This window comes from Oreochromis aureus, linkage group 9, assembly GCF_013358895.1.
Source record: "Oreochromis aureus strain Israel breed Guangdong linkage group 9, ZZ_aureus, whole genome shotgun sequence".
Taxonomy (NCBI): domain Eukaryota; kingdom Metazoa; phylum Chordata; class Actinopteri; order Cichliformes; family Cichlidae; genus Oreochromis; species Oreochromis aureus.
In genome coordinates this window covers 18,909,638-18,937,118 of record NC_052950.1, presented here as the reverse complement: position 1 = coordinate 18,937,118, position 27,481 = coordinate 18,909,638, and the positions used below count along the sequence as shown (strand labels likewise).

Genomic DNA, 27,481 nt, shown 5'->3' with positions numbered 1-27,481 from the left:
CATCATTTTTAAACTCAAAGAGTCTAAGCAGTAGTTTCCAGATGACAGGACTCTTTCAGCGTTTGACAAAGTTGAATGAATTTGATAAAATCCCTCTTATTTTCTGTAGGCTCTGATACAGTGAACAGTCTGACACAAACCACCCCATGAAACCAGATATACCCAAAACACAACAACCACATACCACACTGTCACATTGTCTCTTCTGTACACATGCAATTAGCTTTCCAAGAAACTTCGTAGAAAAAAAAGCTGGCTGTCTTTGTACAACGCGGGAAGATAGAAAAACAAACAGGTTTTAGCTGTTTGTGTAATGCAAGCTGCATTTCAAAGCATTAAAGTGTCGGCATGCGTTTGTCTCACTCGAAATAGCTCCTGCACCAAGCAGTGTTATTTAAACTCATTTGAAAGTCATTAGTTTGTGTTGAAGAGGCCAAAGATTCCAGAACAAAATCTTTCACTGTGTCGATCAGCTCATATGGTGCTCAAGTGGGATTGTCAAAGGGCCAATTGTGAGGCTGACTTTGTACCTCCTTGTGGTTTGTCAGGCATTTTTTTTTTTGCCCACAAGACATGCTCGAACACAAGGGCTCACAGGCCAGAGAAAACAGGGAGACTCTCATAATAAAGCGGCACAAAGAGAGATCTGTCAACAACTAAAAGGAGTCTGTGCAACTAAAGCAAACACTATTTACCTATTTTTCAAAGCATCCCATCCACATTAAGTGACACACACACAAGCAAACACACACACACCCAAACCCCCACACACAATTGATCAGGAGCATTTCTGCGTGCACAAGAGATTGACTGTGAGAATGAAAATCTGGTTCTGCTTGTTTTTCTTTTTCTACTGTTCAACCTGTTTCTTTAGAGCAGTTCTCGTTATGTGTTGAGGTCAGAAGGCTTTAGAGTGAGATTTAGAGATCAGATGTGTTTTTAAAAAGAAAACCGAAGTGACGATGACATGGAGGTGGTATGCTGTGGAGTAATGACAACACTAACCCTGCAGTGCAAAGAGGTATAGGCTAAAGCATGAGGGCTTTAAATGGCAGTTCTGTACCAGAGTGGGGCAAACCCCTGAATAAATCACATCACACTTTGCGTGCCAGAATGGCACAAATAACACACAATGGCAATCAGGTCGATGCTGCTACATTCTTAAAACTATCTGGAGGTTTAAGTTTGACTTTATGAAAGCAAAATTAGTATTTCTTTCCACATGTATAATTTTCACTGTAAGAAGACATAAGAGTATTCACAGTGCTTTACTTGTCCGACCGGTGTTGCAGTGGGTGTGGAATCGAAAGCACGCAAGAGCGTGCCAAGAGGGTTGACATTCACTGCACACTGTGTGGAGGGCACCGCGGACAGGATTTATTCCTCCACAGGGCAAAAAGACACGTTTTATGTCCAGGATAACTCCTGTTATTCAGCCCGGGACCTGCTGCACTGCACATGTTGATTTCTATTAGCTGATATAAAAATGGACCTCAATGGCACAGCCAGCAAACTTGGTGAGTTGCTCAAAAATCTGTGCATGTGAGCGCACAGATTTAGTCTACTTGCACTAAAAAGCGTACGTTTTTTAATGTGTTTGATTTATCGATTTTGTGCCAGTTAGAGGATTATTAAGCAAGCTACACCAAACCCATGTTTGTTTTTGATGTTTGAATGAAAGTTGGGTCTGTTTTCTTTTTCTCTCCTCAATAAATAACAAAGTCTCCTGTCTAATGTCTAAAATTGAGACAAAAATAACAAATATTAATCAACAGGAGCTTTTAATACTTATACATATATATCATTTTAAAAAAAGAAAGAGCCAGTGCTTCTAAACATAACAACATTGTGGTTTCCTGGTTAGAGAAATACTTCCCAATTTCTCACGTTCTGTTGGTTTTCTTTCAACGCACATTTGCCATCCAAAACATTGAGGTGGGCTCCTGGTTTTGGCATCGTGACATGTTTCTGTTACCACGACAATGACACGTTTCGTCGAGCTGAACGAATAATATTGAAGGTATTGCAGGTGTTATGTTTCATCTCATTTTTCACTTTGCTTTCTAACCACACCCAGAGATCGTTGATCAGGTAGTAACACAGGTTTTTTATCGATGAGCTGCAGTTCTTATACATCCTTGAGGATATTAAAACATCCCTCGCTCTTTAAATATCCTATTTAAATTTGCAATTTTTTAAACTACAGGCCAATCCGCTTTTCCCTTAGGATGGCGCTGTTTCACATCTCATTACTAAAATGGTTATTACGTAAAATATTCATAAACGTATAGATATATAACATTGCTTTTATTTGTGTTTGGAAGCAGTTACAGCAGCCCGTGAAGTCATGAAAATAGGGATGTGGAAAACGCATACTGCTTTTTTACATAGAAATTTATTTAAAGGCATATTGTAACCTTTTACCTCTGTATAAGCAACCGCAAAATTCTTCTTTAAGCGCATAAGACCTTTTATTATTGCAGACAAACCTCACTCTGTGAGAGTGATGGCCCAGTTAAGTCAAGTCAGATGTGTTTCCGCCCATTAGAAGTTTTTTAAAGAAAAAAAAAAAGTTTATCACTAAGATTACAGGTTAGGTGAGAGCAGACTCACACCCTCATAGCGCTGAACGGTTCCTTCAGAGTGTGCAAACAAGGACAGGTAAGCAAGGTTACTGCGGCTCTAACACAGAAACAGATTATTTTTGGGACCCGCCCCATGAGGGGAGATCTACGTGTTGCTTCTCTTCCACATCGAGCATCGACCCGACCGGCCAGTCTCTTCATCCCATTGGGGTAAACAAGAAAGTTTAACCGAGATGTCTTGTTTTCATAAACGGCCAAAAAGGACAAAATCCGAGGAACTAGCATTTTTGGAACACCTGAAAAAAGTTGCGAAGGAGAACGGAAAACGCCTCGGTGAGTCCTCCGAAGGTGCAAACGCGCTTGAGACGCCTTCGACTGTTTTGCCAACATTGGCAGGCGCGTGCGCGTAATGTTTGGATAACATGGATTTTGCGAAACTTTATATCTTCAAATAAGAGGAAAAAAATATCACCAATCACGTGCAGCCTTGGATGATAAATGTTTCTGTCGTGACGTTGAGAATAAACATATAGTTTGTGTTTTGACTCCGTGCACTCTAACGCTTTATGGAGGCTTCCCCGTTGCCTGGAGCGGTGAATTCTTTGACGTTAGGGAAGTTGCAGCGTAAGGGTCTGTGTGATGGAGCTGAAAACGAGGTGACATAAACTATACTGCGTTACAAATGAGACTACAGACACAGGATGTGCTTAAACTTCAATAAGACCTCATGAGCTGAGGGGAAACCTCTGCGGTGTTCGATTCTCGGGTTTCTCTCTCTTGTTGTTTCCCCTTCTAGACAGCATAGTTTCCTGAGTATTAGTCATCTGCACAGAGGAGGGCAGCACAGTATTTATGTCTAAATTTCTTTCCATCTTATTGTGTCATTTATAACACAGTCGTAATCTGACAACACTGCATTCCCGTTAAGCAATTAAAAGCCATGTCCTTTTTGTAGGAAAATAGAATTGTTTGAAATAGTCACATTCCCTACTCAGGTCACATGACATTGTACTGTGTGGGAATGGTTTTCCAATGTGACAAAGACTCACTTTTTGATCGTCAAACTAGTCATTTTTATTTAGAGCAAGGGGGTTGTTTGGCATCCAAACACATGACGTGAACTTGCGCCATCACGCCTCCCTCTCACTTCACAGTTCTTGGAATTTTCTTGTGCTAGCTTGTATAATTGGGTGCACACAGTAAAGAGCTCTTCCCATCTGAAACTGATTAGTTTGCTTAAAAAAAATGCAAACAGAGAAGTTTGATGCGTAAGGAACATGTCAGCGCCTGCTTTCGTAACATGAAGCTGTTGGATGACTGAAAGCGGGCTGCTCTTCTTCACAGTGAAGTAGATTACAAGAAATGAGGCTTGACAAACACGTAGAAGGTGCTCAGAGCAAAGCCTCCAACAGAAAGCCTGACTGGGCAGGGGAGGTGCAGCACTGGCCAGTCCTCCTCCCTGGCTGCAGAGGCCAGAGACTCATAAACAGCCTCTGTGGGCTTGTGGTGTGATCTGGGCGAAAAAGAAATGTCTGTTATGTTGCGATCCTGCCCACAGCCATAAAAACACTCCCTTCTGAGTCGTATTTAATGTGTTATCCTCAAATGCCCTTTGTTTACTCGGAAAGTGTTGCATATTCTCAGTCTCAGTTAGAGAGAATTTTATAATTCATAAAGCTGTGTGAAACAAACACTTTTACACTGATAAACTCCAGCACTGATTAACAAATATGCTTTGAGTCATTCGTTCGGATGATAGCACACACCCTTCCCAGAATGCAACACTCAGCAAATTGCTGCACCTGAATGACAGGCTATTGTCTCTACTTGCCTGAAATGTTGTGACACACTGCACTATGCTACAGTACGACAGGTGTGCCGGCGATAAAAAAAGACACAGGACTGCACATAGCTTAGATTTTATTCTAGATATAGATGGTTCCAAAATTCTTTGTTGGTACTCGTGTATGACAGCCATACGGGACCTATAAATTAATTTAAGGTGTAACTAATAATGCTTATCTTCATTTTCTGTCACATATACTGTTAAACTGGTGGATCCTCATATTAAACATGGATAAAATTGCAAGTATTGATAGCATATTGATCAGTTTTATTTATAACATTTATTTACTTCTGCTATTAATGCTCAGTTTATTGCAATATCTGACCAAGTGTTTCCTGGAACTTTATGTATATTTTAAAATACAGAATGCAGAAACTTGCGTGACTGCTCCTTTTGTCCTCACACCCGCAGGTTTGGAGGGAGATTCAGATCTCCAGTTCTTGTTGTTGGGAGGAAAACTGGTCAAGGTTCGCTCAAAATCCTGGAAGCATGGCCGCTACTTCAAACTGGAGGAAGACTGCCAGACCTTTTCACATGAGTCGAAGAAAGCATTCAAGCAAAACCACACCTGTGAGTGTAACCTCTGTGCTTACTTTATTATATATGTTTGTGTATTTACATGCCCAGCGTTCCATCCAGCCAGCCATTGTCTTCCACATATCCCGGACAGGCCTCCAGTCTGTTGCAGGTCCATGTACAAGTTCTGTGTTCCATTTAAATGATTTTAGTCTGATGAGAACATCTACCTTTTTGGCCTGCAGACCGCTCTTCTATTATTCTGTCCGCTAAGAGCTCTCCTTTCAGATCTTAACAAAAGCGTATTCCCTTACAGCACACACACACACAAGCACACCCTCATATACCAATAGTAGTGAATATGTGTGGAAACAGCTCCATGCTGATAGGTACTGTGGTGTGGCCAAAGCCAGACTGGGAGATACTAGTGTGACTCCCGGCTGTGTGTTTGTCTGTGTGTGTTAGAGAGACTATTTTCCTTAGGTTTTTTTGGTTCAGTGAGCCACTGTCTGGCTGTGAATGTACAGCATGTGTGCATCCACTGGGACTCAGGTAGCTCAGGTTTCCGAGCTCACCTCTGCCATGCACTTGAGCCTTGAACAAACACTGAGAATAATGACTCTAATATTCTCTTTACAAACACGATGTTTTCTAACGTTACCAAACTTTCTTACAAACAGGAATTTCTTTGTTTACGGAAATAAGCTGCTATTTCGTTGCTTTCCTGTGCGCTTCAGCTGCATTTACCAGTCAGCTCTAAAGCACTTTGATTAAAATAGAGGAGATTGTGGGAGGACAGCATGTATTGTTTTTTTGTTTTTGTTTTTTTTTTACCATATTTTTCATGAGAGCATCTGCTGCTGTGCTTTACTCAAGTCAAATTTGTCAGCTTGAAAAGCTGGCTTAGCCTACTTATGTCACTGACAGCATAGCTTAGTTTGGGCAATTTAACAAGGTTTTAATCCATCTATTGATCCATCCACTGATCCACTCAATAACTGATCCATTAATCTATCAATCGATTATTTTGTGCGTATCCTTCCTCCTAGGGGAGCTTTCCCAGGCCAGATGAGATATATAATCTCCCTAGTGGATTCTGGGTTCCACCCTGGGTTTTCCTTCCAGTTGGGAAAGCATGGAAAACCTCCAAAGCAAACTGCCCATGAGACATCCTAATTAGATGCCCAAACTGGTATTTAACGGCTGTACTCAAAGATCCCTCTGGATGTTCAAGGTCCTTACTCTTTCTAATGTGGATTCCAGCCACCCTAAGAAGGAAACTCATTGTATTATGACCTTTTTCTAATGATCACAGGTGAGCACCGGAACATAGAGTGACTGACACTCAAAGATGTACTTTTTGTTTGGTTTGTTCGCTCACTGGCGCGACTGTCTTACCCTCTAAATCAAACTTCCCTTTGAGGAAAAGACTGTTAGAAACAGCGGAATGAACTTTCGTCAGGCCTTCACAAAACTCTCTTTGTGTAAACATTTCATGTGGTATTCAAACAATGTCTGCGTGACACGGATAACATGACTTGGACATTGTGGCAAGTCTCTCCAGATGGGATTCCCTGAAATTGGTCCAAATTCACAACCTCTGTTTTGTTGGAGATAATGTGCATGCACAGATCAACAAAACACTCCCTTTTCTGCTGAGTGCTTTTAAGGTATTTTAGTCATCCAGCAATCAGCTGAGGCAGGGCTTGGAAAACATGGGTGTGTTTCACTCCACTGCCCCTTCAGTGTGTTGTTTTTGTTTTTACCTGTTTTGAACTTTAGATTCCTTCAAAGTAGAATGATTCATTAAGCTTCTCTAACTTTGGGATGCAGGGAGTAGATGTGGAGTGATTGTGGCCCAGCCATAATATATGGCCTCATGGCTAAGCCTGTAGTCTTTGCTGTTTTGTTACAAGGGCCTGTGCTGCTGTGTAGTGCAATGACATCACACGCGGCGGTGCATGCTCTTCCGTACATTAAGGCCAGCTCTGTTGCACAACAATAGAGCTGGCCTCCGATGCATTGGCTGCATCAGTGTGCAGTGACCTTTTGTATGTATGTTGTCTTTGTATGGGTGATATAGATAAACATTTTAGTCCGAGACACTTTGATTGTATGAGTGCATGTGTTTGAAAAGAGGTTCAGGAGAGGTCAGATTGTGTAAAATTGTTTTAAAGTGCAGTAAAGTCAAAATCAAATCTGGAGTGGGTTTGTGTTGCAAAAGAATTCAGGTTTACAGGAGATAACAACAAAATGTTGGAGAAGCCAGCTGTTAGGCATAAAAATGACTCTTAAACATTAAGACTGTTTGGGTAAAATGGCTCAATCTGGTTTATTATAAACATGATTTAGTAGTACGTTTGACAGCAGGACATTCATGAAGACTTGCTGTTACAATGTTGTAAATAGTCTATTACAGATTAATCTGCATAAATCAATTTTTTTCTTCGTAGCAAGTATTTAAAGGATTATCTGTAATGAAATTATCGCCCAACTCAACTTGGTTGACCATTTTAGCGTCTTTTACCTAATTTTTTGCTTTTATGGCCTACAGTGTTGAGTCAAGAGCTCTGTTTTCAGCAGGATTCATCTGTTTCCACTGAAAAGCTCTGATAAGCCAACTGTTTACACACTGTCTAGTACCAAAAAAAGATAGTGACTAGCTCGTGAACATGGTGCAGCATTTAGCTGCTCTCAAGAGTTTGTGAAGGCCATTGGCTAAGGCTTTATAGTGATCGAAAATGTAACAAAAATGTTATGCTAATTTTGATGTCCTGTAAATAGACAATGCTTGCTAAAAAAGCAATGGTAGCACTTTCTTGGGGCCACATTATGCATTTTTTACACACGTAAAATATCAAAAAGTCAGCCTTTGCTTCATAAATGTTGTTGGGGTCTCACAAAAACTCTGCCAGTGCATGCAGAAAGTTGCCTGGAAGACATAAGTTTTGTGCTGCAGATTTGTGAGTGAAGGCAACAGATGCAGCCTGCTGAGACAAAAGCCTTCCTGTTGATAAGATAGAAAAACAGTTTCAGTTGTAACCACTGGGACAAAAAGTCTGCCGCCACAAGATATGGACTTATCTTAGGAAAGACTGTGTGTCAAGGGATTACAATGGCTGAATGCTACCATCCTGATAGCTGTTGTTAATACCAGAAATAAAAGATGGGACATAGCAGTCAATAATGAATATATTAAAATAATCACAATTTGCTTTTTATGGTATAGATTAGAGTTGCAGATATCAGTACTTGTCATACCTGAATTTTTAAAAATATTTTGCTTTTTCACTTTTCCTCAGTCCACTCCTTGTACACGTGTTTTCAAATACATTTTCCCAACAAGCTACTAGCTGAAAACCTGGCATGGTGTGCAGTGTGTCCTTAAAAAAATTGAGGAATTGGAGCAGTTCGAGTAGTGACTTTGAGGATCTTGTTAAAATTAATTATGCGTGGAGAAAAGTACAGTGAGATTTTAATCCACCGTGCAATACCTAAAAAACTATCTACTGCAGATGAAAAGTGTCCAAAAAGCATGTTATTAACCCTTTAAGACCTACCATAGAACCAAGTCCGCCAGAGCTTACTTTATATTTTTGCATGCTGTAGTGCCATTTTTGGGAGCTGGAACACTAACAGTCATGGATTGGCCTCTCCAGAGCCCGGACCTCAACATTACTGAAGCAGTGTGGGATCATCTTGATAGAGGCTGTATTGAAGAATACAGATGGGCATACCAAATATTGACTTTGAGGCTTGTGAGAAACTCTGTTAGAGTTTTTACAGCTGTTAAAACACTAACCTTCAGTGATTTCTCAGGGCCACACTTTCTAACAAACACCCCTTCACTCTCCAAACAGTCTCCATTGATGACATTGAATCGGTTCGAAAGGGCCGCCAGTCTGAGGGCCTTAAAAAATACACTGATGCCAGCGTTGAAGACCTCTGCTTCTCCATCATGTTCAAGGGGCGCAAGAAGAATCTCGACCTGATGGCAGAATCTCCGGAAGATGTAAATAAGTGGGTCAGCAGCCTGGAGAAGGTCATCAACAACATGCACAACCTCAGTAACCAGAAGAAGAGCGAACAGTATCCTTAACAATAGAGAAATGTGTTTGCATGTTTTTGTGCGTAATACATCAAATCCTTACATCTGAATTCCAGCTGGATATTCAGCTGCATACGTAAGGCTGACAAGAATGGCGACAACATGATGACGCTAAAGGAGGTGAAACACTTCTTGAGGCAGATCAATGTTGAAGTTGATGATTCTTACGCAGCTGAGCTTTTCAAGGTGAGCCCTTGTCAGAAAAATACAAAATATATCTTTGAAATTCACTGTTACTCTTTCATAAAATGTTAGATCTGGTTAAATAATTCACTGATCGTGTTGCACAGAAATGTGACACATCCAATTCAGGCACCCTGGAAGGCGAAGAGATCAAGCAATTCTACTATACGCTGACACACCGAGAGGAGATCAATGTCATTTATGGGAAATATGCTCAAACAGAGGGTCAGATGAGCGACAGAGACCTGCTGAACTTTCTGCTGAACGAACAGCGGGAGCAGGCGACTGCAGAGGACGCCCACAGGCTGATTGAGAAATATGAAGTAGATGAAACAGGTAGACTTAGTCTGGAAACCAGGGATTGATAAAAATATAGTAGCCATATTATTAAGGCTTTAACTCAACTGTATTATACACGATTTTCCACTCAACACTTTCATCCATGTGTATCACAGCAAAGCAGAACAATTGCATGACCAAAGATGGCTTCCTGATGTACCTGCAGCAGGACGATGGCTGTATTTTGAACCCAGCCCACAGATCTGTGTATCAGGACATGAACCAGCCCCTCAACCATTACTACATCTCCTCCTCACACAACACATACCTGATGGCAGACCAACTCAAAGGGCCAAGCAGCACAGAAGCCTACATAAAGTAAATTTTGTAGAATTACTTTTATACCGACAGCATTAAACAAAGGTGAAATAGAAGCATGGAATAAATGTGCTACTTTGGATAGATGGTTTTTATAATATTAATGGTTTATGTTTTAAAAATATGCATTAGCCTCCAGGTAGACTGAACTGAAGTTCTGTCATGCCTGTTTTAGGCCACCCTAGTAGTTCCTAAGTCTTTATAAAATATTGTTTTGGGATCCAGGAGTTTTTGGTGGAACAGAAGCCACAGCGCAGGAATCTCTCTATTTTCACAGGCAAAGTTCATGAGTTTCAGGGATGTAAAATCACTAATTGGTCATGAATGTTTTCTTTGCTTGCAGAGCGCTGCTGAAGAGTTGCCGATGCGTGGAGCTAGACTGTTGGGACGGGGCTAATGGAGAACCTGTTATTTACCATGGCCATACACTCACATCCAAAGTGCTCTTCAAAGATGTTATCAAAGCCATCAAAGACTACGCCTTCAAAGTACGTGAGATATTCACTGACTTTGGATGTTTTACTCTGCCTATGTTGGAGACCGCATTGAATTCCCAGCCCTTTCCTCACCTTAACACATTAGAAACTGGAAAAGGTCTGAAGTTCACCTTCACATTGTTTCCTTTGTTTTCCAGACTTCCCAGTACCCAGTGATTCTGTCTCTAGAGAACCATTGTTCAGTTGAGCAACAGAAGCTTATGGCCCGTCATTTGGTCTTCTTCCTGGGTGACGCTCTGGTCAAAAAGCCTCTGGGTGACACCATGCCAACTAACTTCCCATCACCTGAGGTGTGTATCCCATTATCTGTATTCAATGACATACAATATATCACCTTACCCTAATAAAAAAAATCGCCAAAGGAAGACCACACCTTAACATTTTGCTTCCTAACAGTGTGATTTTTCACTTTGCTGTTTTCCTTAACATGACCCAAGTTTTGTTTAGGAAACAAAGCTAATGTGATACAAGACATCAAGACATCATCGATCTATAGCCTCAGATAAAGCTTGTCTCACTTTGCACCTACTGAGTAGCTGATGATTTGCTGTAACAGCTGAGTGAGTGTGTTTGAGACAACACCTTGTTTGATAACACAGACTTCTAGTGAGCAGAATTTAGTCTCCAAATACAATACAATACAATAATAAATGCTAGAAACAGATTTACATGTCATACATGAAATAAGTGTTGATCACCTACAACCCAGCCACAATGCTGATTCCCACTGTCTGGATTCTTATGTGTATAAAGTTTACCTGTCCACAGAAACAATTTTTTTCCATTCCAACCTCTCCACAGGAGAAATTGTGAATATGGTATAAAGAACACCATCCCCACAGTCAAGCATGGAGGTGGAAGCTTTATGCTTCGGAGCTGTTTTTCTGCTAAGGGTACAGAATGACTTCACTTCATTGAGGGGCCAATGGACAGAGCCATATATCATAAAATCTTGGATGACAACCTCCTTCCCTGAATATTTAAAAAAATATATAAACATGGGTCATGGATGGGTCTTCCAGCATGACCCAGCATTCAAACCAGTGACCAAAACCATTATGTCAAGGCAACAAATAAGTGGCTGAAGAACAAGCACATTAGCTCACGGAGAGGCCTACCCAGTCTCCAGACCTCAGTCCTTCAGAAAAGCTGTGGAGAGAAAAGTAAATCCAGATAACCAGAATCAACTTTTTGGGAAGAAAGCTAAAAGATTTAGAACGTGTCCGTAAAGATGAATGGGCCAAAACCCCTGCTGAGATATGTGCAAACCTGGTGACCAGCTACAAGAACTTAAGTACTAAGTCGTGTTTTGCTTGAGGATAAAAAGGGATTAAAAACATCCCTCAATGATGGCTAAATCCGTTTCTAACTTTTGCTTATTGTACTTTTTCTGAATTTTTTGATTAACAGTCTGTCCCTTTCCATTAAAAGGAAACTAACATAAAGATTACAGACTGTTCATTTCCTTGTAAGTAAGCAAACTTACAAATTCGGCGGAGGTCTCAAATGATTATTTCCCCCACTTTTATGTGTTACTTTGGGAATCTGCTACAAAATGATTGGAATACCTTGACAACTGAAAGAGACAAGAAATAGAGAGAGAGAGGAAATAAAAATATTTTAAATTCAGCTCCCATGAAGTGATGCCTGTGGCATTTTCAGCCTCAACACAAATTTAAGCTATGCTTTAGAGTATTGGCTGTTTGGAGGGTGACTAGCAGGAACGCAATCTGTGTTGTCACAGAGTTAAATTGTGCCTTTCTATATTAAGGAAAGCAATTTTGATTTCCAAAGCACAGCACATTGTGTACCTTAAGTGTTAGAAATGACACAACAAAACATATTTTGTGTCTATTTGTAGGCACTTAAGGGAAAGTTCCTCATCAAGGGAAAACGACTGAACAAACTGGATTCGATCTTCACCAATAACAACGTGATAGAGGATGGCACCGTGTCTGAGGAGGATGAAGCTGCAGAGTGTAAGGAGAATAGCCAGAAAGAAAAACCAAAGGTGTGCCAAAGGCTCTTTACTCATTTGCAAGAAATTGAAATAACAATTTTCAGTTTCAGATTTCATGTTTGTCTGTCTGTTCTTGTTTCAGAAATCAAAGATCAAACTCGACAAAGAGCTCTCAGACATCGTCATCTACTGTAAGAGCGTGCACTTTAACAGCTTTGAACACTCCAGAGAAAACCAGGCCTTCTATGAAATGTCGTCCTTCAAGGAGAGTAAAGCATTCAACCTGGCTGAGACCTCGGGTAAACACACACTGCATTAACTGTCTTTACTGTTATGCAAGAACTCACAGTTTAAAAAAAAATCTGCTTTAACATGTTGTAGCTACTGCCTTCATGCACCACAACATGGACAAACTCAGCAGGATCTACCCTGCTGGCTCCAGAACCGACTCCTCCAACTATAATCCGGTGCCCATGTGGAACGTTGGCTGCCAGATAGGTGTGCTCCAATACGCAGCACGCAAACTAACGTAAACCAATTAAAACTAATGAAACAGTTTGACGCTTTTTTCCCCTTTGATTTGGTTTTTAGTGGCATTGAACTTCCAGACTAACTCCAAGGAGATGCACTTAAACCAGGGACGGTTTCTGCCGAATGGCTTCTGTGGCTACATCCTGAAACCTGAATTTCAGAGAAGCCTGTCCTCTCAGTTTAACCCCAACACACTTACCGAAGGGTCGTGGCTGAAGAAGAAGATCTTTCATGTCATGGTGGGAGTTTGTTCCAGAAAGATATGCCTATGTTAGAGGTTAAATGTGTCCTGTGGAATTTCCTTTTAAAAGGAAACAAAGTTTACAGTATGTGTAGTGTCAACTTGCTAATGAGCTTTAATCATTTCCCCTCGCTCTGGCCTAGAAGTTTGAATCCTTTTATCTTTGTTTGCCAGCTTGCAGCTATTTAAAAGAATTTTAACACAATCATTGGCCGAATAGTTACTGACATAACTTATCTTGAAAAGAGGAGCTACTTTTAATGTTTTTTAATCCTCAAGTCCTTTTTATTACATTTTGCATTATTAGTCATGATCTGCACACTAGCTAGTAGCACTTAAAATAAAGCAAATGGATTTTTAGCCTTTTTTCACCACTGATTATGCCACTACTTGATAAACAGATAAATCATCATGCTGGTGGTGAAAGCATCGAAGCGTGCTGCGGAAGCTGGACACCATGCTGTAGATATCTAATCAGATCTGAACTTAGTCTGTAGTTGGACTGTCACGTGATCGCGTCTGCGCATTATTGTCTCACAATTCAACAGGTGATCTCAGCTCAGCAGTTACCTAAAATCAACAAGGAAAAGCAAAAATCCATTGTAGACCCTCTGGTGAAGGTGGAGATCCACGGTGTCCGGGCAGACAATGCCAGCAAGGAGACAGATCACATTGAAAATAATGGTGAGCGTTAAATGTGCAAGTATAGCATAAGTGCACTTACTTGTCAAACACTTTTTCAAAGAATTTTAAAAAAACACAGATATTCGTCCTTGCAGGATTCAACCCTATGTGGAATAAGAAATTCCAGTTTGACATCAGTGTGCCAGAGCTGGCCTTGGTGCGATTTCTGTTGGAGGACCACGACACGGCATCGCAGAACGATTTTATCGGGCAGTACTGTCTGCCACTCACCAGCGTACAGAACGGTAAGAAAGCTCACAGATTTGATGAAGCTAACACGATAAAGCAAAGCGACACTAACTCAGAGTTAGCAACAATCCAATTTTCGAAGAGGCTGATGACTGAAATGGTCTGTGCGGTAATTAAAATATCAAAGTGTTAAGACAGTATCCTCTCTTTTCAGTGCTCGCTCACAGCTTTGACTTTCTTTGTGCACTATTATCACATTATCATCTTCTTTAATTCCACTTTAAACATACTTTGTCTCCCTTATTTAATTCTTCTGTGTGGACCGCAACTACACAGAAATTAAACAGATACAAATTCATGCAAATCATAGCTCAAGTGATTGTTTTAGGTTTATGAAACAGCTTGCTCATTTTGCTGACAAAGCTCACGCTCGCTTCCTGTTTTCCAGGATATCGCCATGTCCCGGTGCTCAACAAGAGAGGGGACATCATCTCTTCTGCCAGTCTGTTTGTGCACCTCATGCTCCTGGATGCCCCGTAGGCCTGTTTGCGAAAAGAAAACCAATCAAACTTCACGTCTTTTGTAAACTCTAATGGAATTTAAAGCCCAGATTTTAAAGCTAAATAACTTGACTCTAGTTTTCGTTTTGTTTTTTTACATACCACAGCTGCTGACTCACAAGTGTCTGACACTTTTAGGTCATTGTATAATTTTAGCTTTTTAAAAGCCGGTTTGGTGGAGAGCCTTTAAAGTGACAAAGAAAGAATGAAGTGAATGAGAGGAAAAGTAGCCAACTATATTTACCATTCTCTGGAGAAGTTTAATAATTAATGTGCATTATTATGTGGGTTTTGTGTGAATCCCATCTTAAATATACTGACAGTAGCATAATTTTTCTAGATTCTCAGCAGCTTTACGGGATAGTCTTTTAAAACTTGATTTAAACTGTCCATCTTGATGCCATAAGAGTGATAATGACAAGGCTGATAGCAAGTCTGCTATCAAAAATGTTTTGTTTACTGACATAGTATGTCTGTGTGCTTCTGTCCTTTCATTATGAATGCATTATGAATGCTCCCAGCATTGTATATAGAAGATTTTTAAGATGGTGCCTGAAACAAGTTCTAATATTTTGTGTCATGGTTTATTTGTGTCTTCCATTGCTCTACAGCATTTTTACAGTTCACACATTTTTGCACTAGCTCTTGAATTAAACCACTCCCCGGATCCCTGGTCAATGGTTTTCTGTGTTTATTCACAGCATTCGTGATTCAGATAAAATGCTAGCAAAACATCATCTCAGTATGATCTACATGAAATGAAAAAAATATACAGATAAATATAAAGCAGAATAATTAAAAAAATAATCTTAGAAATGTCAGTCACGTCCTTTAAATTATTACAAGTTACATTCATGGTCATAATCATAAATACCATTTGTTAAATCTAAACAACTTGGGATGTTGGTTGATTTTTTTTTACCCCTCTGACAGCAAAACAAAATATTGAGCTAAAATGCTGCCTTATAGTTTGGTTTACAAGCGGATTTCTCAGCAGGCAGGCTGGAGACGTGTGATTCCTTCTCAGAAAATTCCTGCTTTCTTCTTCAAGTCATTCTGACGCCACTTTGGCAAACGCTGGAAGTCTGCGCGAGTAGAACCGAGCAGGTTCTCAAAGTCCTGGTCAGACAAATAATCCTGCCAATCGAAGAACAGAGGATGGGAAACGGTTAGACTGACCTCTGCTGTACACAGAGCACTGTTACATTAGTATACTTTATGACTGCAATAGCCATCTAGGCACAGACAATGGCAAGGCCTCCCACCCTTTCTTGGAAAGCCCCATATTGTCTCTTTGTAGTGACTTTGTGTCTCTTTGCGGTTGTTTATAATTCGCTAGAAGCATTTTATGCGGCTCTGCAGTCACTTTTAATCTCTTTGTAGCCACTTTTCATCCATCTGCAGCTGTTTAGTGACCTTTTCGGTTGATGATTAAAATAGCTTCATTTATATTACTACATGTTAATCCAAATTCAGAGCAATGAAAGAATCCCATCTCATGGAAATAATACTTTGAACCTTGCTAACAAGTCCATACTATATTTTTGTATATGCTAGACAACATATCACATGAATGGTGGCTGAGGATTTTTGACTTTAAATGGCACTACAGTCACAAAAACCAAAGGAAGCCAAATCTGCTTTGCTGCAGGTAAACATATTAAATAGGTGTCAAATCAAATTGAAGCCTTTTTTATGGTATGACGTGATTAATTTTACAGAAAAAAACTCCAAAAAACAATAACTTCTAAATTGTTATTGTCATGATTAGACGTCACTTTTAAGGGTGTTAATTAATGCCCTGAGAACGACTTTAAACAATGATCAAATGCTGATTTGTACCATTTATATTTGATTTGCACACACACCTCTTTCCTGGTGGGATCCACTCCATCTGGTAGCTCGTCCGGAGTCTTGTTGACGAGGAGCTCAGGGTCAAGAATCTTTCCAGCTCCAGAAGAGGACAAGGAACTAGCAGAGGAGGAGGACATCCCAGACTGGGGTCTTGTGGGACTAGAGGGTCTTGGGAAAAAATCTGTTTCATCTTGGAAGTAGGCCTTGTTGGGTGGCGGAGAAGTTAGGGGGCCCCCAGGTGCCCTGTAACCACCCCCACCTCCCCCAACAGGAGTCTTGTTCAGCTTAGTGTTCTGCAGGTCCTGCAGCCACGAAAGAGAAGTTTTACAGAAGCAGTTTCCCCAAAAAACAAAGGTAAACCTCAGAGATTTAAACATTCACAGATTAGCAACACTACTATATATGACATTAAAGATGTTAGTAGGTATTACAGCTGTGATGTTAGCACGTCAGTGTGATCAGTGGGAGTTACTTACTAGAGTGATCTGTGAGATAGATGTTGAATCACTCAGCTTGTTTTTCATCTCCTCATAGGAGTTGCCTCCCTGTTGAGAAGATCAACGGAACCAAGATTCGTCACAGTAAAGGTTAGTAATCATGCAGTGACTTCTTCATCTTCAATTAATCCATTGAATCATCCACTTGTGTTTGTATGTTGTTCCTAGCTTCTGAGATGATTAAATCAACTGATTGCATGTTACTGTAATGGGAATTTTTCATGCTTTCTATGGGATCCCAGAAAGTTGAAAGAGGAAACTGTTATAAACTCACGCTCCACTTGTGGGGATCCCATGCGTTGAACCATCCGGTGAAGGTGGGCGGCTCGTATCCCTGCTTGACAAAGATGATGGGCGTGTCAGGGTCACGTCCAGCCGGGTGAGTTCTCAGGTAATCCCGCGTGCTGTTCAGCGCCTCTTTGGTCTCATACTCATAGGAGGAGTTACCGATCCACAAGAAAAGCTGAGATTCAGAGACAGAAAACAAGATAAAGAGACAAATTACTCAAAGAGTCTGCTGCGTAAGTTGCCGAAAACTGAGCTTTAGGCTTGATTCGGTCTTTCTGTGTGAAGTATTACATACATAACCTTGAGCTGAGTTAAGCTGAGTTGCTAACACCAGTATAGATTAGATTAGAAACCATAGCAGGAGGAAACAGTAAGCTTGTGTAATACAGTATACTGTTTGTTTCATATCTATCAAGTTGTGGCTTTCCACTGGCTGTTTCCAGTTAATGTGCAGTGAGCTTCACAATCTTCCTGATGAGATGCTCATAAACAGGAAGCAGGCCCCAAATCAACATCAGGGTCTGACTGATTTCAGCTCCTTTCATCGCTCACCTCTTCCCAGGTGTCCAGCAACATAACGTCATCTTCATCTAGGTCACACTGGGCGAAATCATCCACCTCGGTAATCTTAAAGCGCCCCGTCTGATTGGAGCATTCAAACAGCCGGGGACTGTGAAGCGGCTCCTCCCTCTCGAATCTGAAATGACACAGACCTTCCTCGTAACAGCAGATAATCTTCCCTCTCTCTCTCTGTGTATGATGACATTGGGCATATTCCACTGACCTTGGTATAAAAATAATCCAGGCAGATTTAATGTAAGCTTGGAAATGGTTCAAAATGTGATTAAAGGGACTTTTTGGATGAATCCTGAAGTCCTTGCTAATTTGTTTTTATACTGGCTATTTTTTTACTTTCTGGACCCAGATTGAGCGCCCTTCATTGTAAATACTTGACTGCTGGAGTGTGCTGTTAAGCGAAAAGCCAAAAATATCCTATTTTTGTCACAATGCAAAATTTAAATAGTTTACCTCCTGTCACTGGCATAGGGGCCCTTTCCACCCAAAGCTATCCAGAATTCAGCAGGTTCCTGGCCCTCCATCACCACCCGCTTCTCATGCCTGGACAGCACGTCAGAGATCGCTTTCCCCATCTCCCTCTCATCCCCATTACAGCCCTGGGACAGAAGCAGAAATGAGGGGAACAAATGGTTTTAATGTGTCAAATGCAAACTAAACTAATATTTTTGTTATTTCAAAGCCTGCTACACAGCCCCATGATGCATACCTTTCCATACCACAGGTAGGAGATATTGTCAGTTTTCAGCACGAAGACGTCATTGGAGCTGAGAGAGGCGGCCCTGGCCACCACCTCTGTGGCTTTAGTATTCAGCTCATTAGTCCCTCTCACCTGGAAGAGCCTGGCATCTTTGGCAGGGTTAACCACACCAGGTCGACCTGTTCCTCCCTTTAGAACACACACACACACACACTGAGTTTCCAGTTTCTTTCAACTTTTATTTAAAGCTTTGATTGATCTATTTTTGCATCATGGATACTTTTATTGTATCCATGTAAAACTCATTTTTATTTTGATTTTGCTGGATTACTTCCATGTGTCATAATTTCACACACAAACCATGCAGATATTTTACTTTTTGTCGCTGGTGAGAATTTCTAATCCAGCTAAGAATAATTTTCAGTGTGAAAATCATAAAATCATACCTCAAAAATGATAAGTTTGCCTTTGAAAATAGCCAGGAAGTGGCGGGGCTCCTTTCCCATGACCACTCTGACCTGGACCGGGGCTCCATTGTACTTTTGATCAATACTGACAGCCTGGAAGGCGCTTGCTGCAATCTCATCACTTGTGGCATGGCGTCCCTGAAGTAAAAAAAAGAAGAAGAAGAAGTTTACACATTGAAGGTGCTTGTCAGTTTTCCAGAAGCAGGAGGAAATGGAGAACGAGGAAGCATGGATTGGTTTGACACTGACCTGCCACATGTAGAGTATGTACTGCTGCTGGCCTGCTTTTTTATATGAATACAGCACCAAGTAGCAGTCTCCTCCATAAAACTGCCCATAGGTTTTTGGGTCTACTTCAGCCGGTTCCAAATTCTCAATGCGCCACACCTGACACAGGAAAACAACAGCTCAAACAACACGCAACAATGCAGCTGAAGTCTGAAAAGTATCTGCACTGTGTTTGTCTGTATTCGTTGATTCCTGCATATGTTTTCCCACCTTAACGTCTCCTGATGCATCGTCCACCATGCGGTACTGTGCTGCCAGTTCAGGGCGTGCGTGGAGCTCCATCACGTCAAACTTTCCGTTATCGACCTTAGCTGTGAGGACACAAAATGTTCAGAGTTAATGACGAACACCAAAATATCAGCAAATAACATTAAATAGCATATCAAGAGAAAATATGTTAACTGTGCTGGAATTTATTTTGAAGAAGTGGATTGAGCAGTAGATTTGAAGAGGCTACCTATCTTTCCAACGTTGTGTGTGGTACCCAGGCCCTGAGTTTGGTCTTTGTCTGTCCAAGATTTGAACAGGTGCTTAAAGATTGCTGACTCTGCTCCCTCAGCCATCACCTCCACAGTGGTGCTGGCTGGGTACTTCTTTGCTTTAATGTAGCTCTGGAGGAAAAGATTGATGGACAAAGCTTGTAGTGAAAAACATCTCCAAAAAAGCACATAAAAACTGAGATAATCCCCTCAAGCCAGGCGATTCTTGGGAAAGAATATAATGATGAATTTATATTTATCCAAAATCATTTAAGGAGAAAGGGGATTCAAATTGACACAATTAATTTATAAGACAGAACAGGAGGCAGAGATCCTTGCAGTCGTCATTCTGTATACTCACCAGTGCCCTATTCATAGCTCCTTGTCGCTCTTCTTTGGAGGCCTTCTTTCCTTTCCAGACCATCACACTAGACCCTTTGTTGTCCAGAATGAAACAGTCCTGAAACACCAAAAGAAAAAAAACATTGAAACTGAACCACTTTTCTTTTTTAATTTTAGCATCTAGGGAACATTCTCAAAGAGTGAACACTAATTACCGAGGTTTTCAGAAGATCTTGTGTCAGAGGCTGCTTGGCCACTTCTTGAATCACCAGATTCCCACTATTGTCATAAACGCTGAGGAAGAAAATCAGAAAAATGGGTGTAATATTGGTAAATAGTTGAAATCAATTTCTACAGTTTTGTGTGAGCAATGCAGTGGAAGTATAATATACTTACTGGTAGAGTCGGACACTGTTTTTCTGCGCACTATCGGGCACATCATCCGATGTGGCCTCCTTCAGCTGTGCCGGTTTTGGTCCGAGCACAGTCGTCAGGACTTTCATGAGCTCTGGCGAGCTCCGCTCATCTCCTCCCTCCACGACACCGATCTGAGCGCGACCTCCGCGTTCCCTGTCCCGGATGTCCTGAGCCAACAAGACCGCCTGGAAAGACGGAGGGAGAAACAAAGACACGAAAGTGAAAACTGTTTGCTCAGTGACAACAGCGACTTAAAGGTGTTACGCAAAAATACACACTTTCACTGTAAAAGAACTGGTTGTTATATAGTGCACATATCTCATTCAAACACATGCACTTTTTCTGTGCCTAATGTTTATCTAACATTGATATTCAGGGTTCAGTATTTTGCCCAAGGAAACGTTTGCATGCAGACGGGAGCAGGCGGAGATCAAACCACCAGCCTTCTGATTAGAAGACAATCTGTTTTTCCTGATGAGCTACAGCCACCCCTAAAAGGTAAATGGACTGGTTCGTATATAGCGCTTTTCAAAGGAAATAAAAAAAATAGCTGTTGGTTTTTCCTTTTCTGTTGTTACCATTCCCTCCTAACTCTTCTTGCATGCATGTTTCCAATTTCACAGATAAATGAAAGCTTACTGCTAAAGGCAGTGGTGTACATTATTAAACTTTACAGACACTTTCAGTGCTCCTTTATTTTCCAAGGGGTTGCCACAGTGGATGGATGCACGTTTGATTTGGCACACCTTTTATGTCCTTCCTAATGCAACCGTCCTATTTATCCTGGCTTGTTGACTGGCATTAGGCCAGTCAAGGCCCTGAGTTCATAAAATTCACTTGACACACAATAATAAATTTAATTAGTCATTCTATTAGTCATTAATCAATCCAGTCATTCTCCCTTTGTCAGAAACAGCCTTAGTGCAGACATATTTTATCACCTTTCTGTTCATAAAATGTTAAATTTCTTTCCTCTTTCTCACTTTGCTTCCACAGTGTGCATTTTTCACGAGATCTGAGTACTTCTCGTGTCGCTGCTTATTGTAACCAATCAGTGCAGAGGATTACCTTGAGCTTCTCTCTTCTGTTGCTCTGGGGGCCGTTCCACTGCACTATAGCTTTCCCGATATCCAGAAGAAATATATCTCCTTTGTTAAAGCTGCTCCATGACACCTCCACCTGCAAGGAAAAACACACACAAACACAGTGGAGAGTTGAATAACTGATTGTGCTTCATTCAAACGGACAGTATACACCGTCTGAAACAATACAGCGTATTAATTAAGTATCACACTCTCATACCACCCCTCGGGCAATTAACACCTACACAGACAGCTACGACAACAAGACATAATCTGTTTAAGGAGGGGTGCCAGCACCTCTTTGTAGCGTGACTGTGTGAAGCCACTGATAGCAGCAGAGGGAGGCAGTGGGTAAGACTCTCGTAAAGCCTTTCACATCCCTTTAATTTGTTTTCTGAATACCTCTGTTGCTGTGACATCCTTCCTCCCTTTGACATGCAGCAGTCGCAGGACGTTGTAGGCGTTTGTTTCAACGTGGTTGAAACCTGAGGCCACTCCACCCTTCTTGTAGCTGTGGAGAGAGAAGTGTACTTTACCAAAGTTCAAGTGCAATAAAAACATAAACCCAGAGACTTGAAACTGAATGGACATTTTAAAAAAATAAAACATTAAAGGAACATTTTTTTTTTAATCAGTATGATTTTTTTCCTTAAGGTTGTATAACCATAAAGCAAACATGCAATTAAAGGTTAAAGGTTAATAAATTGGGCAAGAGAAATTGGTGTTTTTTAAAGCTAAGCCTCAGAAAACAAGTGTGTTTTGTGTCATAATCATTTCATAGAGGCGGATTAGTGTTGTAAGCCATGACTCAGGAAGATTACAACATAAGTGTGTGTGTTTTTGTGTGTGTATAGGAGAGACTCATTCCCTCGAGTATATCACCATCCCCCTTTAGTTCAAACACCAGCTGCCTTCATCGGGAACTCACATCAGGCCATTTTTGAAGTAACTCCTGAACCGCGGTGACTCGTAGCCCTGCACCTCCCTGTACTGGACCGGACTCCCACCCAGGTACTCGTCCAGCTGGGTGACGTAGATTGCAGCGGCACCTTGTTCATCCTGAGAGGAGGTTCTTCCAACCCAGTAGTGGATATCAGCAGACTGGCGGGAGCCTTTATTCTCACTCATCTGGTGATAATAATGAGAGGTGACACATATATGAGATATATGTATATATATTTAAATATCTCGTGAAATCACCCAGTTTTTTACTCACATATAGAACAATGTAACAGTCTCCCTCAAAGAAATTGCCAAAGGCCTGCGGTGGAACGGGATCCATTTGCATTTTCTGAATAAAGAAAACAACCATTTAGACCTCAAACAAATATGAGATTTCAACATACCGCAGCTCTACTTAAAGCTCAGCAGTGTGACCAACAATGTCAACAACATAGTGTGCGTGTAATGCGTTTTAGACTCACATTAATGGTCCATATCTGAAGGCCTGGCTTTCGGCGGACATTTTTAAATGCATTATTGTTTTCATTCATCATTCTGCTGAACTGTAAATACACATAAAAACAAAAAAACATTTGTACTTATCTTTACTGCCACAAACAGTTTACATATTTGCATGAAAGCAATTGATGAGCTTCTAATGTCTTAATTGTTATAGATTAAACTCAAAATATTCTCACTGTTAAATTTGAATGTAGGTTTGCTAAGGTTTACAAACTGTGTCATCACATTTGTTAATGCCCAAACCAACACATCTTCATGCCACAATGTGACAACAAGCTGTTAAGATGCTTAGCGAAAAGTTTTTTTGTGGGTTTTTTTGGTTATAAAACGGTTATAACAAGGTATCTGTTTATAAGATATCTGTAAATAAAAGACGGACATAACTTCTAGTTCTACAAAATGATGTCACTGTACATGTAAGTGCCTTTAACCTACATTATCTTTAATGGCCAGAAAGGGGTAGCCTTTCGTATTGCGAAAAAAAAGTTGTAATGTTAAAGTCCATAAGAAACTTCTGACATGGTTTTACTACTGTAGTAAGCACTCTTCTAATGAGTTTATGATCTTGTTAGTTTAACCACAACACAGCGCAATATTCATGTAGCAAATTATGACCATATTTAGAATGAAAGAGGACGTTCACTGTTTGGCTGTAGTAAAAAAAAAAAAATCTTAACAGTAACAGGTTTTCAGAGTTTTCTGCACTTTCTTTTAAGCTTGTATTTTTGTTAGCCAAGGCTAGCAACCCACTTAATACACAGTCATTAATGCATACACTTTATTCAATCAAACCAGGTTGATAGCGTTAGCATAAACTGATTAACTAAAACAAAAAATTTGGTCAAGGCCTGTTTTTAAAAAAGCAGAAATTAACAGATGACATCACGGTGGCTACTTTTATGTACAGTCTATGGACTTTTCACTGTGTTTTGTCAAAAGACTAAAATATGCTATCCCTGTTATAAAGATCTCCTTTTTATTCATGTTGTCCACCGACACCACCACTAGCTTGTTTTAGCTTTTCAGCTAAAGGTAATAGCTAGCTAGCTGTGGAAAAAGAGTCAAAACTATAAGAATTAATTAATGCTTGTTGTTTGTTTGTTTTTTTTAACTGTTTTTTGCAAAAAGAAGAAGAAGAAGAAAAAAGTAAGGTAAAACAAAACACCTAATGATATAAAATTAGCACAAACTCTGAAGAGATAAATACTTAGAAGATTAACTAGCACACTGAAAAATACATGTTCACTCCTAACTCCTTAAACAGTTCTTGAACAGAAAAAATATTTCACTTTAGAGACCTCTTCCTCACTCTTACTCATCCTGGCATTCGCTGTCTTTTCACTGGAAACAGATGTCTCCAAAATGACAAGTGAATGCTTTCAAAGGACTGACTCTCTGACAGCAAAGCACCTCTAATCCTGCTAATGAGTATCAGCTTGGTGCTGTAGGAAAATACAAGCCCTGCAATCAGCGGTGCTTTAACAGCCTCTTGACTGGGATATCAGAAACAACAGCACTGATAAGCAAACAGTATCACCAGCTGAGCCAACGTTAGCCTGTATGGAAACAAGAACATATTATGAATGCACTTGCAACACTGATGCCATAATATGACATTGTGAAACAGCTGGAGTAGATGTGGTTGAACTTATTCTTGGGAGAAGTAATATAAAGAAGTATTACATGTACTAGCTCTAATCTTTGTTCCGGGTCTAGTAATAAAATATCTAACTGGGCAGTGATTGGTGGTGTGAGATGAACACTTAGTTAACCACACCCTTTATAGTATTATTAACAGGCTCTGGTATTTATGTCTTCTGATAAAGAGGTGACACACACTCGACAAACAAAAGAAGCAGGTGAGATTTGAAAATGAAGAGCTAGCACTTGAGCTTAAATACCTAATTATAAGCTAACGTCTTATGTTAGCTTATAACGCAATTAAGGTTGCATGTGAGCAGCTTTAAAAAGAGATTATCCAAGTTTAGGCATCCAGTAGAGCTAGGTGCCAAAAGTACATGTTGCCAAATGTACATGTGAAGTACAGGTGTAATATTAACAAAAATATAAAGACATAAAATATCTAATCGTAGTCAGTCGATTGAAATATCAGCTACACAGCAAAAATTGATCTAGATAAAGGTGATCACAGGGAGCTCTATCAAACATAATGACCCGAGTCCAGTGAACAAAAAAGGGTGTGTTTTATTGCTTTCGAACTCAACTTTGTCTAAATTAAAAAACTTGTGCTAAACTTCGGTCGTGCCATGTTAGCTTACTATCAGCCAAGAGACTGGAGGGAGTCTATCAATAGCTTGACAAATAAACACAATAAATATTTAAATGTCATTCATTTTTAATTAATAATAACTTTGTGTGTGTGTATTGTTAAAACATAGTCCCCATATTTTATTTCCCTTTTCTTAAAGACAGGATACACCCTGCCCTGCATGTTTTTCCATTACACATTAGATTTTGACAGTAATGTCACAGTTCCATGTTAAACAGAGCGCACATTCAGCTGTAAAATGTATGTACACAGAGATTATTCCTTATAATATAAGGATAAAAAACAAACATCTGGATGAAGAAGTGACGCCACTGTCATATTTGATTAATTGAAAGTAATCAACTCAACTACGATCACGCCTGGTTGCCAGTTATCAATGGCTTCAGCTGTGGTTGCAAATCCCTGTTATAAAAAATAAATAAACTGTGCAATCTGATCCCCAGTTAAAACAATTACTGAAAACTTGAGCAAATACCACATGAAAAGATAAACCTGTGAGCGGCATTGCTTCTATTACTCAGACAGGACAGACTGGTTCCCTATCAATTAACCTGCATTGTCCATTGGTGGAGCGTACACAATCACTTTTGTTAATGCTGCACGGTACGTATTTCTTCAAGTCGTGTAAAATCACGTTGGTTCCAAAAAAACAAACAAACCCAAAAACCACTGGAAACCTGTGTTAAAAAAAACTCCTTAAATGTGATAATAAAGATGTTATTCTTTCCAGATTACACTGAGTCAGTGAAAATAAATAGAGGTGTGTTCACAAAGCAGAAAACAAGGTAGCTATTCTCAAAGAAATAGTAGTAGGATGGGTCTTACCTTGTCCTGTGACTGCCGTGGTGAAGTCCTGGCTGGTTCCTACAAGTTGTGGAGATAGTGATTTATGTAAAAGGTCTGTATTTATAAGATACCGCTGCCTTTTCCTCTAATGCGCAAGCTGCAGAGTGCGAGGCATAGAGGGCTGGATGTATTTGTTACCACACCCAGGTATGAACACACCTGTCATCTTCTATCTCGATATTTACAGTGCCACAGTGTTAGATACGCCCCTTCTCATCCCTTACCAGCTGTCACACTTGATGCGGGTGGAAAGGGAGGTGTGTGTGTGTGTGTGGGGGGGGGGTGCACAATACACCACAGAGTCAACATATTTGAGGAAATCCCTGACAGTTCCTTGTTTGAGATAGCCCCCAGCTTCTCTCAGTGTCCTGATTGTGATTTATAGAAGCCAATCACAGTTGTGTTTATGTCTGACTGAGTCCTCGGCAGCACAGTGGGCATTACAGGGACCACTTGACACCAATTATTCATTTTACAACCGTTACAACTAGCAGATGGGGGAATTGGACTCAGGGAACTCTGAGTGCTATTGGAAAGGAATCAGACGCTTCTCCGCTAAATCTCTCATTCTGCGCCTACTCACACAGACACTTGAAGAACGCTTGACATTATCGAAGGTTTACAGCACCGGGCGTTCAAGCTCCCAGTGGAGAAGGTGTTGGCAGATTGTGCTTACATTTATTTGCACAGTAATAGAAGTAATAGGGGGGAAAAAGACGTCGCATGGAGTGCACATTATTCCTAAGCCATACACTGAAGTTAATGTAATGAAACAATGGTGGGTTGGTTCCTTAGAAAGTTAAGAACACTCTTGAGAAGAAAGGGTGCAAGAATTTGCCAGATCCTATAGATCAGACCCGAAAAGAGCCTGTGAGTGCTGACTGCTGTTAAACACTTCAGAATCAAAGCTCTTTTATTTCTCAACCAAGACCACCAAGCTCTGCATCTGCTGGTACCCCACACATTTTCAAAGTAAGTGAGCAATCTTTTAAGTCCCTTTACTGTGCATTGCAGTCAGTGCTTAAATCACAGATCAGACTATCTTGCTGTTTTATGTTCAGCGTTACGTCGATTATGCTTGTCTTTGTGTCATATAACTCACACAATCCCTGCCTGGTAATCTGAACACTGCAGTGTTACATAACCATCTTAGATCACAAATTGAAGGCTAAAGCTTTTCTTACCTTTGACCATGGCCTTTCACTTCTTAGTTCATTCTTGGCTTCCATTATGACCAGAATATGACTTAAACACTGCACTGAACTTCAGTCCCTGCATATCTGAGGAGAAAAGAAACAAGCGCTCTCCAAGCTTGTACAAAGGGCTCGGTAATG

The 27,481-nt window shown here is 40.4% G+C and overlaps 2 protein-coding genes across 7 annotated transcripts; one reads left to right on the top strand and one right to left on the bottom strand.

The window, feature by feature from the left end:
• Positions 1-1,347: 1,347 nt before the first annotated feature.
• plcd1a (phospholipase C, delta 1a) lies at positions 1,348-15,235 on the top strand. 5 transcript variants are annotated; one of them, XM_039617380.1, is made up of 15 exons: positions 1,348-1,517; positions 4,843-5,001; positions 8,915-9,036; positions 9,112-9,241; positions 9,346-9,574; positions 9,694-9,895; positions 10,239-10,383; positions 10,530-10,682; positions 12,254-12,403; positions 12,495-12,651; positions 12,734-12,850; positions 12,944-13,122; positions 13,673-13,808; positions 13,904-14,053; positions 14,446-15,235. In XM_039617380.1, the coding sequence occupies exons 1-15, from the start codon at positions 1,497-1,499 to the stop codon at positions 14,535-14,537; spliced, it is 2,142 nt and encodes a 713-aa protein (XP_039473314.1). In that variant the 5' UTR covers positions 1,348-1,496; the 3' UTR covers positions 14,538-15,235. The 5 variants fall into 5 exon arrangements, with proteins under 5 accessions (XP_039473314.1, XP_031588331.1, XP_039473316.1 ...); XM_031732471.2 differs by having other exon boundaries at positions 8,808-9,036; XM_039617382.1 differs by lacking the exon at positions 1,348-1,517 and adding an exon at positions 2,609-2,795.
• Positions 15,232-27,481, bottom strand: vill (villin-like). Of its 2 annotated transcripts, XM_039617378.1 has the most exons (21): positions 27,332-27,481; positions 26,127-26,165; positions 22,972-23,052; positions 22,764-22,838; positions 22,476-22,675; positions 21,950-22,058; positions 21,534-21,644; positions 20,445-20,650; positions 20,264-20,342; positions 20,068-20,166; positions 19,685-19,838; positions 19,438-19,538; positions 19,189-19,326; positions 18,919-19,077; positions 18,482-18,661; positions 18,226-18,371; positions 17,749-17,893; positions 17,183-17,371; positions 16,888-16,956; positions 16,426-16,713; positions 15,232-15,694 (listed from the first exon to the last, which is right to left on the bottom strand). In XM_039617378.1, the coding sequence occupies exons 1-21, from the start codon at positions 27,374-27,376 to the stop codon at positions 15,581-15,583; spliced, it is 2,727 nt and encodes a 908-aa protein (XP_039473312.1). In that variant the 5' UTR covers positions 27,377-27,481; the 3' UTR covers positions 15,232-15,580. The 2 variants fall into 2 exon arrangements, with proteins under 2 accessions (XP_039473312.1, XP_039473313.1); XM_039617379.1 differs by lacking the exon at positions 16,888-16,956.